General features: G+C 41.6%; 1 protein-coding gene across 1 annotated transcript in view; it reads left to right on the top strand.

Annotated features, from left to right (window-relative positions):
- LOC103185013 (dynein axonemal heavy chain 11) overlaps positions 1-15,163 on the top strand; it is a 157,308-nt gene that overhangs the window by 119,585 nt on the left and 22,560 nt on the right. The window contains 9 exon segments of the mRNA XM_042331896.1: positions 976-1,211; positions 1,664-1,786; positions 4,577-4,781; positions 6,234-6,398; positions 7,095-7,235; positions 9,923-10,093; positions 13,113-13,235; positions 13,804-13,997; positions 14,313-14,461. Coding sequence (XP_042187830.1) covers positions 976-1,211; positions 1,664-1,786; positions 4,577-4,781; positions 6,234-6,398; positions 7,095-7,235; positions 9,923-10,093; positions 13,113-13,235; positions 13,804-13,997; positions 14,313-14,461 — 1,507 coding nt within the window.

The following is a 15,163-nucleotide window of genomic DNA, read 5'->3' as shown; positions in this document are numbered from 1 at the left end:
CAGTAAAATCTTGTGCAGGACTTTGAGACATCTCAACACGATAAAGTGCTGTATCAGATGCAAGGATTATTGTTATTGAATGGGGGATATTGCTAGTTTAAATTGTTTGCCTACATTCCCTTTTATGATTGAGCCATTACTTTAGATTCCATCTACCTTTTGATTCAGGTGCATGTTGAGGAATGCCCCTGCCACTATTTCATAGAAACATAGCATTATCCTCCTGATTATCCTGATTAATACTCCCTCCTCATCCAGATTCACCCCAAATTGAAATGAATTGGACACCCGTCGTGTTACTTGGTAGGTGTCCTGTTGCAATTATCCACTGCCCACAGAACATTCACTTCATTTTTAATTAATCTCATTTGGTAAAGTGCTTTGAGTTATTTCTCTTACGTGAATGGCGCTCTACAAATGTAAGCTGTTGTTCACTGGAATCACAAACCACACACTCACAAACAACACCTGCTTCTGTTGGTATGACAATCTTTGATTAACTCTGCACTACCTAGTAAAAATTAAATTGAAGATTGAAAAAAACAAGGAAAATAACAATAAAAATGCTCTTAAGCAATGGATTCATCAGAACACATTAACTGGTTGAATTTAGTGTAATTTTCATTATGCATTAAAGAGAAATGCTGGAATGTTTCATTGTATCAAATAGGAGAGCTGCCTTTTCGATGAGACGTTAAACCGAGGTCCCGTCTGCCTGTTCAGGTGGATGTTAAAAATCCCATGACACTATTAAAAAAAATTAGAAGGGTGTTTCTGGCCAACAATCCTTCATATAAAAGTGGTTATTCATTTCATGGTTGTTTGTGGAACATTCCAGTGTGCATTTGTTTACAAACACAGTCACACTGCAATTTGCATAAATCCTTTGAAGCCTTTGAGATGTCCTCCTGATGTGAAAGAGGCTATATTAAATACAAGGATTGTTATTTATATACGTTCCTGCTGCTCTTTCAGGTTCCCATACCAATAACAGACTGCCTGGATCCCATTGCCATGCTGGCTGATGATGCTACAATTGCTACTTGGAATAATGAAGGATTGCCCAGTGATAGAATTTCAATGGAAAACGCCACTATCTTGGCCAACTGTGAACGCTGGCCGCTCATGATTGATCCACAGCAGCAAGGAATCAAGTGGATAAGAAATCAGTATGGACGTGAGCTGAAAATTGTCCGGATGGGGCAAAAAGGGTAAATAATTCAAAGATGAGCTAAAATGACTTGAGTTGTTGAATTGTTTGGTGGCAAGATGTTTTCGTGGCTTCTAAATGTAGCGACTGAAATATCAAAGTTGAAAGTGAGTTGTTGATTGTCAAATTGATCACTGGGAATGATTATCACATTGTTGGACTTTCCTCTCCTGGCGATGCCCCAGTTGATAGCTGGCAGCGCCTCTACAACCTGGTGCTGCCATTGAACTGGTTGACAGCACCTTTGAACATGCTGGCCTGCGGATCTCAGCATTTCAATATTTCAATGCTGGTTACCAGTGGAAATCAAATGTCACAATTTTCGCCCTAATGGTCAGAGTCAGGAGTTTGAGAAACAACTCAGCCTAGGGTCCATTTAAAGTGCTCGCTGTTGTTCCTAGGATAACACAGTAAACTATTAAAATGGACTCTAAACATATTCTTGTCTTAAAGGTACTTGGATACAGTCGAACGAGCATTATGTAGTGGAGATACTATCCTCATTGAAAACCTTGAGGAAACAATTGATCCAGTCCTTGATCCGTTACTTGGGCGAAATACAATTAAAAAGGGAAAGTAAGTATCCTACTGACTGAAGCATAATACGTATTACTAATTAATAATCCAACCCATGTCTACAGATATAATTACCTCTGTGTGTCCCAGCAATCTGCTGCGAAGTCTCTTCCCAGCTCCTATTATTTTTTGTACGATGGTGTTCCTGTGTGTCCCTGCATAGCTTTAAACGTCTTGTGTACTGTCAGTGCCTAAATACAGCCCAGAAAGTGTGGAAACATTGTGTTTGTTGTTATTTTCCTAACTAACAAATAAGCGCTGCCTGCTAATTGTTTCACAAGTAGTTATTTAATAATCACAGTTATTTATCCTAAAAATACCACCTTAAAATGTACAAACAATCTGTACTAATGTAAAAGTTTACAGCCTGATGCCCATTTCTTAAGCTGTTGAATATATTTTTTGTGGTGCAAATTAACTGAATGATGACTACCTATTATCAACATTTAACTGTCAGTATGTATGTATTATTTAGCGAAATAGTTCCACATAGCAATATTTTAAGACTACCAATATTTTAAGACTATTTTGTGGTGATTGTCGGTCAGGACACCGGGGGAAACTCCCTTCTCTTTTTAAATAGGATTCTTTAACATCCACCTGAATAGGCAGAAGGGACCTCATTCGAAGGATGGCACCTCCGGCAATGTAACACACCCCCAGTGCTGCATTGGAGTGTCAGCTTAGGCAATGTGATTCCAAGTCCCGACGTGGGGCTTGAACCCACAACGTTCTGATTCAGAGGCAGGAACGCTACCACCGGGCCAGGCTGACATACTCAGTTGTTTGGAAGAGAAGTGGTATAAGCTCGATCTGGAAGCAACAAACCAAAATGTGTTGCAGTTACCCCCAGAGGATAAGGGCAAAATGCATCTATACATAAAAAATTAAAAATTCTACCGGGGTATTACAGGTGCAAGCAGGTTCATTAAGTGCACAGTCTCTCCTCTCCATGCACCTCCATTCCCTGAATACCCTATTCCCAACTCTTATTTATAAATATTACATTAGTAACCATTATTTTTAACAAAAACTCATACAGGAGAACTTTGTTATAGCATGGCTGGCTGGGTTCAGTAGCTACGCAATCACATTATAAGCAAAGTGCTTAAAAAATGTCTGCCTTCCTGATCGTCATATCATACTGACGTCGCTTCCTATGCACGTGTCGTATCCAGGAAATGAAATCAGTGGTAACCTGATGACCCGGAAGCTGGTCAGCGGGTCACAGTATACCCGCTCCATAAGCGAGGCAGCGTTATGTCAAAGAACATTAATGGGTTTCCCTGTATTTGTATTAAAGTATATAACTATACCTTGGGTAACTTCATTTTGTCCTTTTCTGTATTATTTTCTCTTTTTGACTCCCAGGACTTTGCTGAACCCCTCTATATCTGGCCACACTAGAGGCCTTCCTGCCTGCGACTTTTTCCTGATTTTCTATGTTACCTGCTGGGAGACACCACAATTTTCACTTGACTCAATTCATGCGGATGATTTCTTGGAGGAACAAACACTGACACAAAATAATGGGGAGAATGGCTTCCCACTGTGTCATACATTTCTATGGTTCTTTGATTCAGGAACTGTGCAGAGGGGGCTCTAACTTTTGCCATTCTCTGTACACCACAGCCTGTTAGCATCACAGGTGCTTTGTATTATAGTTATACATCCAGAGTGGAAACGGATGTATTTTTAAAAAATGATAATTGACACCGAGTGAGCTGTTAAATATTTCCAAAGATAATATAATGCTTGTGGAATTTGTTAATGCATTAAATCCTTTTTTTTAAAATTTCAGTTGATGCATTTTATCGCTTTTTTTTGTTCCTGTTGATATTGCATCTTGTTTCTTTTCCTGTAGTGAGTGTGTGCTGCGGAGAAGCTAGTGATGGATTTTGCACAGTCTAGCAATTGAACTTCAATTAATAATTGGAATGTTGCAGGGTGTGAAGTAATGTATACTAATTATTCCTTTATGTCTTACAGTGCCTTGTGGACCAATCCATCAGCCAAGACTTTAATTTGTTTTAGTAATGTTCTATCAATAGCGCATTAATTTTGTTTGGGAAAGAAATACAGTTGAACTTGTCCTATCAGGACCACTTTGAGGTTTTGCTCATTAAACCCACTTAATTTGAAAGGACCCTCATGGAAAAAAACGCATACTGAAATTTGTTATTTCTGCAGATGTAAAATATTTTCATTCAAAAGCCACATTTATGGAAATGTGTTTTAATCTGCTCGCAAACCAAAGTACGGGGAATAACGGTTCAAAAATACTTCTGACTATTGTTCTGTTTTGAATCTGATGAACTTTGTTCACCACTAATGTTTTTACTTTTCTGTTATTATCTTCTGGTATGTGTGACATTCTGCAGTTTGGTCACCAGGGACAATGGATTTTAAAGATGAGCTTTTGTGGTAGATTTTCAGGTTTATAATGTTTACAATTCCCAGTTGGGTGCGTAGGCATCCGACAAATAGTCTAAAATTATGGGGGAGGTGACAGGGTTTCACACTGTATCTGTGTGGGAGGGTGCAGTGGTTAGTGATTGCCTTGAGAATGTTAGAAGAGGCATTGTGCAGTAGTGGGAATTAGCATTGATTTTATCGAGGTCAATGGTGGTATCTCAGATAATAATCCCATAAAATTGAAAAAACACGGAAAGTTACATGTAAATGTGCTTTGTTTCAACTCACACCTCTTTTTTACAAATGGAATTCACAAGGCATTACCTTGCACAATGTGTATCCCCAATTGAAAAATGATCGCATTTTATTTCTCAGATACATCAAGATCGGAGACAAGGAGTGCGAGTTCAGCAGCACTTTCCGACTCATTCTTCACACAAAGTTGGCCAACCCTCACTATAAACCTGAGGTCCAGGCACAGACAACCCTCATTAACTTCACTGTCACACGGGATGGGCTGGAGGACCAACTGCTGGCTGAAGTAGTCAACACTGAACGTCCGGATCTTGAACATCTGAAGGTATTGTACTCCTCAGCCGTATGGCAGACACCCCCCCTATTCAATTAGGTACAATGTCGGGAATTGCAATTTTGTCTTATTTTAAAGACATGTTTCTAGTTGAAACCTTGCTATTTGAAACGATCTTCAAACCGTACTTGTTATATATCATTGAGTAATTGTCCATTTCAAAATAATATTTGGCCCTTGCATTTGATAGAGCGCCTTATCATGTCATGGAGACGTCTCAAAACGCTTCACAGAATTTTAACGTAAAATAGTATAACTGTGTAAGTTTGTAGGCAAATGCTGTAGTCAATTTATGCGCAGCAGTGTCCCACAAACAGGCATAAAAGGAGTGACCAAGTTTCAAAACAGCTGATTCACCAAATTATTTGCAATATGTGTGTAGACCTGGGGGGGGTTGGCGGGAGAGGGGGAGAAATAATTTTTCTCCACTCAGAAATATTACTGTCTTAGCTAAAAGTAAAATCCCATAACGACCATCAGGTTGGATCATTTTCCCTCCCCATCTTCTCCTCTCCTTCTTCCCCTCCCCCACCTCCTTCGAAATACTGTTAATTTTATTGACTTGCTCTCTTGGGGAGAATGATAAACAAATGACCATCTATATTCACAGTAAGGAAACAACTTTATGCCGTCAAAAGACACGTACACCTTTTTTTTGTTTGGTCTCTTTTATTAATCAGCAACAACAACAACAAATCACATTTGTATAATACCTTTCATGTCGGGAGGACATCCCAAGACGCTGGACAGTCAGGGGTTTGGACCCAAGCTGGGGGTTGGGACCAGGAGAGGTGAAGGGCAGGGAAACACAGTGTCTAACTCTTGAAGACTGATATAAGGCACTGTATAAAATCAAGGATTATTATAATATTATAAAGGAATGCTGATGTACGATCTGAAACACTACTACAACAACAACTTGGATTTATATAGCGCCCTCCACGCCGGACGGCGTCTCAGAGCTCTTTACAGTAACGGATCCCGGGACCGAGCCGGGGAGGGGGAGGAAGGTGACCAAAGGCGCGGTCGAAAAGAAAGGAAAAGAAAAGAAAGAAAATGGGAAGGGAGGGAGCGAGACAAAGGGAGTGAGGAAGGCAGTTCCAGAGCCTCGGGGCACAGTGGCTGAAGGCACGTCCGCCGAGGGTAGAGCGGAGGAATCGGGGAACGAGGAGGAGGCCAGACCCGGAGGAACGAAGGCAATGGGTACTGTTTTGAGGAGAGAGGAGGTCAGAGAGGTAGGGGGGTGCAGAGGAGTGCAGGGACTTGAATACAAGGTGAGGATCAAAAGACACGTACACCATTTTTTTTGTACTAAGTACTACATTTTGTACTACATTTTGTACAATACTAAGTACGACTGACGCTGGAAAATGTTTTGCTACCAATAGCAGTGTTGAGTGATAAAATGCGAGAAACCTATCTTTGTTTGTGTTTCCGGCACAGTCTGAGTTGACCAAGCAGCAAAATCATTTTAAGATCGAACTGAAACGACTGGAGGATGAGCTCCTTACTCGGCTATCTGCTGCTGAGGGCAACTTCCTCGGTGACATAGAGTTAGTGGAGAAACTGGAAACAGCAAAACTGACCGCAGCAGAGATTGAATTGAAGGTAGTAATGCACAGTTCCAAACAATACAAATTTACATTTATATCATGCCTTTCATTTGGAGAGGGTTCATTACGTAATGTGTGTAGAGATTAGCAAATACAGCATCTAATTTATGAAGACTATAAACACACTGATCTTGTGTATTGATAACAAGATTTCCCATTACAAGCTTGCAATAAAAAGATTGCTAATGTTAGGGATTGACATATGCTGGACTCATTTAGCCTTTATAACATGAAAGCCTCATGCTTCAAGTACAAGAATGGCAATGCTTTGATACATCTAATTTGAGATGTTTACGCGATGGGTTGGGAAGCAGTAATTGTAATGTCAGTTTTGCCAACAATTTGCAATATCTACAAAATGGCAAATTCCAAATTCGGAAAGTCACTCAAAGTTTTAAATAAAGGCCAGAGAGCAAACCACTGGCAGTTTTGGGGGCATTTACGTTTTGCTGTCTTATATAGAATGTAAGTTTCAGTTTGCACTTGCTGGCAAATTTTTTTAGCAAATTTAGCCCCGGAAACACATGTGATGACCAAGTGAATTTGTGAAGAGATATCGTGCTCCTTGTGTATCTCAATGAGTGTTAGCTCAGATTTTTTGTGCTGTACATCTTAGTATTGCTTGTCCCGTGGAAACGTGTGTTTGCCTGCATTAAACATATGGCATATTTAATCAAAATGTGTTGTGTAGGTGAGCGAGGCAAAGGAGAACGAATTGAAGATCAATGAGGCTCGGGAACACTACCGTCCAGCAGCAGCAAGAGCTTCTGTTCTTTACTTCATCGTCAGTGATCTCAGCAGAATTAATCCTATTTATCAGTTCTCGCTTAAGGTACTCAATGATAAATAAAACATGTGCCTTGTTTGTCAGGTTTCATGTTGCTGTAATATCTAGTATATGGATTTCATTGATGTAGGAGTTAGATCTCATTAATCACAACCAATTTGTAAGAAAAACTGACAAGTCAAATCAGATATTTTGTGTAAATATTATAGGGAAAATCATCATTGGTAAACTATGTGCAACAAATGAAGTATAATGAATGTAGGCTCCTGGCCAGATTAACAATGGTCTGTTGGTTCTGTGGAGAGTTTCAGCGAATCTGGAAACGCCTCTAAGAGGATGCTGGGATGCAAATTTCTTCCTAAAACCTTATGCAATATAATAGTTTACATTTATATAGTGTCTTTCATGTCAGGAGGATGTCTTAGGGCCCTCAACACTGCTGGCACCTGAATTGAGGGCAGGAGTCAAATATACACCAAGAACAACTTGTCTTTATAGAGTGCCCTTCACGTGGGGTAGTGTCTTGGAGTGCTTTATAATGCAAATAGTAGTATAATGCAAACGTGTACTAAATGTATGATGCATTATATGAGGCAGTGTAATGAAGTAATAATATTTATATAATTAATGAAGTACAGTATCTGAGGGCTGAGGTTTAGCTTCAAGACCATCAGCGCCTCAGATCATGATGCAAGATGCAGGTGAATTTACCGACAACCATATTGTAGAAATCCTTAATAAAATGTTTCTTTAAGTAGATTTTCCATCATTTCTATTTGATACCTTGTGTACTTACGATTGATGCTTGATAAGGCCCAATATTTTACCAGGTTTATTGTCTGGACATCTGCTCAGGGTCAAAATTACTCTCAGCATTGGGATTTCCCCAATAATATCGCACATCATCAAATTTACTGCACATAGAGCCAGTACAGTGGGTCAGGAAATCATTGAAATATTTACATTCTACGTAGGAATTGACTAATTCCAAAATCATGGCTTGTGATCAATGAAGATGAGCTCAGGGCATTAAACTGACTGTTTTCTTTTTTTAAATAGCTAAATTGCTTCAATATTTAGGGGATGATCACAGCTGGATTATTGCTTCACTGAGCACAAGAGACCAGGGAATTCTAGGGTATTCATTGAGTTAGTAAGCTTCAAATGGCTGGAGCAATATGAAGGGCTACTTCATAGCTAATCCTAATATTCCTCTAGAGCCAGATCTGGAATAAGAAATGAGGATTAATTGCTGCCAAATTAGCTTCAGTTAAAACAGATGCTAATCGTCAAACCCTGGGGCCCAAGCAGTAAGTGGCTTTCCAGGTAGAGATTGGATACCTCTCGACAGGAAACACTCCACTAACAACAACAACAACTTGCACTTGTATAGCGCCCTCCATGCAAGAGTGTTTAACAGTGGTGGAGCCTGGCTCTGGGCCGGGGCGGGAGGTAACTGTAAGCACGGTTGAAAAGAAAGATTTTCAGGCGGGACTTGAAAAAGGGGAGAGAGGGCGGAGGGATTTCAGGGTGTAGTTGCTGAATGTGCGACCTTCAATGGTAGAGCTTAGGGTGCGAGGGATGAACAGGAGGCCGGTGCCAGTCGAGTGGAGGCTCCGGGTGGTGGTTTGGGGAGTGAGGAGGTCAGAGAGGTAGGGAGGTGCCAGAGAGTGAAAGGATTTGAACACGAGTGTGAGGATCTTGAAGTCGATCTGTTTGGTGATGGGGAGCCAGTGGAGCCTGGCCAGAACTGGTGAGATGGGGGGGACGGAGTTTGGTCTGGGTCAGTATGCGGGCAGCAGAGTTCTAAATGAGCTGGATTTTTTGAATAGTGGAACTGTGGAGAATGGCGAGGAGTGAGTAATTCAAAGAGTGAGTCTGAGTAATCTAGGTGGAAGGTGGCAAATGCATGCATGAGGGTTTCGGAGTAAGGTACGGTTGGAGGCGGGCAATGTGGTGGAGGGCAATGTGGAAGGCGGTCTTGGTCAGGGACCAGATATGGAGAAGGAAGGACAGCTGGGGGTCAAACCGGATATCTAGGTTGCGCGCTAATTCGGTGAGTCTGAACCCAGAGAGGTTGAGGAGTTTAGATCCGCAGGAGTGAAGATATTGACAGGAGCCAAGGAGTGTGGCTTCCATCTTGTCTAAATTCAGCTGCAGGAAGTTTGCACTCATCCAGGCATTGATGTCTGCCAGACAAGCTGAAAGAACATTGTCAGACCTAGAGTTGGTACTGGAGGAGGAAAGTAGATTTGCGTGTCGTCCACATACATGTGGAAGCTTGCCCCATGTCTGCGAATGACATCACCAAGGGGAGTATATAGATTAAAAAAAAGAAGGGGGTCAAGGATGGAGACCTGGGGTACCCCGCAGGTGACTGGTTGGGGATGGTGGGAGGAGAAACCATCAGCACAAAGTAATGTTTTGCTATGACAGTTTTTAATAACTAATCTTTAAAATATCGCAAACCTTAGCTCTTACCAACCTGCTTGCGCCTAATACTCTCTGGAATTAGGTAAGTAGGGTGCATCCATTTGGGAAGAATGTGCATTCCATTCCAGACATGGAAATCTCCATGTGTAGTTGGCATATTCTGTCTGGTTTGGATCCTCTTAAACACGGTGATGGGTTTTGACATTTGTCAGACACTATGCTGGCCTCAAAAAAAAGAGAAATACCCAAATAGCTGTATAACTGCTCACTATTTACTTTTGTTGTGATTTTTTTTTTAGGCCTTTAACATCGTCTTCCACAAAGCCATTGAACGGACAGAACAGTCTGAGGATCTCAAGGAGAGAGTAGCAAATCTGACCGAATGCATCACGTACTCCATGTTCCTTTACACCAGCAGGGGTCTCTTTGAAAGGGACAAAGTTATATTCGTTTCGCAGATGGCTTTCCAGGTACCCCTCGAATCTGAATCTACGCTGGTCGCGGGAAGGCTGCATTGAAAGTCCTTACATGGTCAGGGTTTCAGCCGTTTTGCCCCCAATCCTTTGGAGCTCTATCCCACAATCCCTTCACTTCGCTCCATCGCTTGCCTCCTTCAAGGCATGTTTCAAGACCCTCCTCTTCAACCGCGCCTTCGGTCACCCTCCTACCCCTGTCCTCCAGATTCCAACCCCCAGCTCAGGTTCAAATCCCTGACTGTCCAGCGCATTGGGACGTCCTTCCAACATGAAAGGTGCCTTATAAATGTAATGTGTTGTTGTTGGGCTGCAGCTTCCAGTGCCCTGTTTTCTCACCAGAAGATAACTCGTAATGCACCATTCAATCAAGTTGCAGTCTAATGCAGACTACCATTCACCCATCAAAACTGCTCCTTCTACTGTTATGCAAAAGCTACACTGTTGTGCACTTCATTCCCCCCCCACTGCCCCCACCCCACCCCCCGCTGAATAAAGGGCCATTATGGATAGATGATCCCTGCTCCTTAAGAGCAATCAAGCAAAAATGCCATAACATTAATCGATCTACTCATCATACATAAGGACAGATTAATTCCCAACATTTCTATATGTCAAACCATGAAGAGGTTGTTGATAAACAAACTTTTCCACACTGGGTGTGTGGGGTGTGTCAGTCCCACATTCCGCTTTGTGGAGGATGCCAGATCTGGAGACATTCCCCTTAGTTTTCCTTCACAATGGAAATTACATCTGGGCTCTGTGTAGCACCTTGGCAAAATGGCACATAAGCTGGAACCAAACCAATCCATTGTGCAGCATTTTAGTGCGTCTTAAATCATTTTGATATGACTCTTAATGCTGACACTGCTGTCAGCTTCACTCACTCTAGGATCCCTGGGCTGGCCATTTTTGTTTAAGATTTCAGTTCACACCCCATTAAGCTGAAATCCACCCTAAGATTGTAGTAATAATGTCACTGAAATGTTAGGTGTAGATTTATTACTGCAATTGTTTAGATTTAACGTTTTCCTGCTCTTCTCTCTGGCTTCTCTACGTAGCCTTTTCTGTTTTATTTAATTTGTTCCTTAAATATCTTAACTTTAATCTTAACTTTTATTGCACTATTTACCTATAAAATGTTTAAATGTGTTTGGAGTTTTGCCGTGCTGCCTCCATTCTTTTCTGTTTAAAACTGTCACAAGAGACAGTGCAGAGGAAAGGAATGAGGTTTTTTCCCCAGTGTTAAAGGAATGAACTATGACTAACACCTGGACAGGCCAAGTCTCTTCAGCATCAGAATAAGGTATCTTGGAGGCAACCTTATAAAGGGTAATAGAATGTAAACCTTGCACAATACTTTAAGTTTACCAAGGCAGTAAGACAGCACAAGTTCAGGGTTATGGTGGACAATTTTAGGATGGATACTAAGAATGCTGTAGTTCTTTACACAGAGTTCAATGCAGAGTGGAAATTTATTGTCAAGAAGCATGATAGAGGACAGGACTTGCTTAAAAAGGAGCTGTCTGTAATAGGTAGATGGTAACATGTAAATGGAGGATGAAATCAAATGGACTGACGGGCACTTTCATCTGAACCTCTCTTGTGATACGTTTCTTATTTCTTGATTATGTTTCCAAAAAAAAACACTTCAAAGATTGCTTTTAAACCATTCAGGAGACTGGACAGTACAGTTTTGTCATGCTTTATTGCAATATAACCTTAACATTGAGAAGAGTCAGAAATCCTAAGCAACCTTGAACTCTGGATAGGCTAACTGAGGAACAACACAGGTATCTGAGTATTGTCAAATTGAGTTATCTCACCAGCGACACTCAGGGGATAAAGCTGCAAATAGCTTTCCCTATACTCTCGATTTGCTCCTTCAACAATAAACAAAATTGACAAATAGTTGGGGTGAAAATTGGGATTATTTATTCTCCAGATTCAGTTATCAAATCTACTACAACAACAAAATTACATTTGTATAGCGTCTTTCACATCGGGAGGCCGTCCCAAGGCGCTTGACAATCAGTGTTTCAGACCCGAGCTGGTGGTTGGGATCAGGGAAGGGCAGCAAGGAGGGTGATTGAAGACATAGTCGAAGAGGAGGGTCTTGAGACGGGTCTTGAGGGAAGCAAGGGAAGGGGCGAGGCAGAGGGACAGCGGGTTAGCGTTCCAGAGTGTGGGGGCAGAATGGCTGAAGGCCCGTCCGCCAATGTCGGGGTGGGCAAGGTAGGGGATGTGAAGCAGGCCAGAGCCTGCTGAGCGGAGGGAGCGGGCAGGTTGGTAGGAGGTTAGGAGATTGGGGAAAAAGGCCATGGAGGGCTTTAAAGATGAGGACCAGGATCTTGAACTGTATCCTCTGTGTGATGGGAAGTCAGTGGAGTCGGGCAAAGACAGGGGTGATCAGGTTGTGGAGCCTGTGTGGGAGAGGACATGGGCTACAGAGTTCTGGATGATCTGGGGAGGCCGACAAGCAGGGAGTTTGCATAGTCAAGCCTGGATGTTATGAATGTGTGTATGAGGGTCTCGGCGGCCTGTGGTGTGAGACAGTGGCAGAGCCGGGCGATGTTGTGGAAGTGGGGGAAGGCAGAGCAGATGGCATGGATGTGGGTTAGAAAGGATAGTTGAGGGTCAAACAAGACCCCAAGGTTCTGGACTGTCTCAGTGAGGTGGAGTGTGCAACCATGGACGGTGATGCTGTCGGTGCCTGAGATGAGGAGGTGCTGACGGGAGCCAATCAGGAGAGCCTCGGTCTTGTTGACATTCAACTGTAGAAAGTTAGCTCTCATCTAACATAAAGATCACAATTTTCATCATTATCTTCCAAAGTTTCATTCCGCATATTTTGCACTTGTATTTTGTATTCTTAATCTTTTATCAAGAGTAATCTTCCAGCCTTCATATAAAAGCTGTACTCTTATAACAATGAAGTTATCCTGAGATAGAATCTGGCACTTGGTTTGCATTGATACTATAATAAAAACAAATGTTTACTGTATTCCTGTTCCAGATCCTGCTGATGAACATGGAAATAGATCTGCAGGAGCTGGACTTTCTGCTGAGATTCACAGTTGATCAAATATACAAGAGTCCTGTTGACTTTCTCGCTACTCAATCTTGGAGTGCCATAAGGGTAATTTCAGCATTGCCTTAGTCCTACGTTTTAGAGTAAAGTTGAGCGTGTATTCAATTAGCTTGCCGAATGTAATGTTTTAAATCTTTTTGGAAACCTTATGGAAACTCTAGGTTTTATGATAATGATGCAAGACTAAGATCATAATAATTAGAATCATAGACATTTATAGCACACAAGAAGTCATCAGGTCTGCACCAGCTCTGAGCAAATAAATTGATTGTATTGCTTGTATGGCTCCTTTCCTTAAATTACTTTTCTCACACAAACAGTATAAATTGGTGGCCAAGTTTTCAGTCACTACGTCCCTAACCTTTGGAACCCCTTCCTCTATCCTCCATCTCAGCCCACCCTCTGTCCGTCTTTAAATCCCACCTCAAAACTTAATTCTTCAACTGCACCATTTGTCCCATCCCCTAACTCTGTTGCTTAGCATCCAACCCTACCATGTTAAGCATTCTGAGAAATTATCCCATTTGAAGAGTACTATGTAAATGCATGTTGTTGTTGATGTGTATGTGTGTGTGATACAATATATGATGCCAGTGTCTATCTCTTAACTCTTCAGGCTATGGCAATGATGGATGAGTTCCGTGGTTTGGACAGAGACATTGAAGGCTCGGCCAAGCGCTGGAAGAAGTTTGTTGAATCAGAGTGCCCTGAAAAGGAGAAGTTTCCCCAGGAATGGAAAAAGAAGAGCTCCCTTCAGAAACTTATTATGCTACGAGCTTTGCGACCTGACAGAATGACTTATGCAGTGAGGTAAGCGAAGCCGATCGAGCAAAATCCACGGGATTGCAGGACCTGAGGATGTAATTATTGAATCCTTTTAAATTAAAGGCACAACCATTCTGACTGAGAAACAATGCTTGCATTATACTTACAAAAATTATGGCTGAACTCCATATTCTGTTTGAGACTTGCTCCTGAAGCCTAAGAAAATTCCAGAAATTGGAAAGAATTCTCATGATTCGTGGGTGGCCAATCCTCCCGTATTGCTTTGGTTTAGTAAAAGTTTTCATTGCAAAAAAAATCAGTAACCGTTACTAAAAGGTGGCTTTCTGCTACTGCTTACAGAAACTTTGTTGAGGAGAAACTGGGATCCAAATACGTAGATGGTCTACGGATGGATTTTGCAAAATCATATGAGGAAAGTTGCCCAGCCACCCCTGTGTTCTTCATCTTATCTCCTGGTGTGGATCCACTTAAAGATGTTGAATCACTTGGTATGATTGTCATTAAATCGTCTCATTTATTCATTAACCTTGTCACGTGTGGCAACTTGCAGGCAAGCTGAATTCCAGTACCATCCATTTTACAGCCTCTGTATTTTATGGTGACTGTATTTTCAGAATAAAACCATGTGCACTGGAAGTCCACTGAGGCAGATTGCTGGGGACATGAAAGCAGAAGCAATAGACAGTTACACGAGTGTTTGAAAAGCATTTAGAGTTTGTGAAAGATCGTTATTAAGGTCTGCAGCAAAAATGACAGCTGATGTGCTTGCCACTGTGTCAGATTGTATTAATCCTAGAATGCAAGCCTTCCATTTCCATCTTGAGTTTACTACATTAAGACTACAGACTCCCAATGCAAAGAGCAAGTATATTTATGTTAAATTAACCATTTTCAGGATAGCTTTCGGAAAGACAAAAACATCACACGGTAAACTCTCACTTTCTGCCTTCACTTCGCTGTCGCTAAAGTGCTTTGACCTTGGTTATGTTCATCAGTTTATCTTGTAATCCAGAATGTCATTCCCTGATGGTCTAATGCAGAATTTGTTATATTAAAAAAAGGAATATTTGACCTCTGAGTTATATTCTCTGAACATGGAGTGCTGTAGCTCAGTGGTTAGAGCACTCGCAAGCAAGCGACCTGGGTTTGATTCCTGGCAGGGTGAATCCTTAGGAAAATTTCCTTACTCC

The sequence above is a fragment of the Callorhinchus milii genome, unplaced genomic scaffold (assembly GCF_018977255.1).
Source record: "Callorhinchus milii isolate IMCB2004 unplaced genomic scaffold, IMCB_Cmil_1.0 Scaffold2, whole genome shotgun sequence".
Taxonomy (NCBI): domain Eukaryota; kingdom Metazoa; phylum Chordata; class Chondrichthyes; order Chimaeriformes; family Callorhinchidae; genus Callorhinchus; species Callorhinchus milii.
Note: the sequence above shows the minus strand (reverse complement) of the source record. Positions and strands in the feature narration are given on the sequence as shown.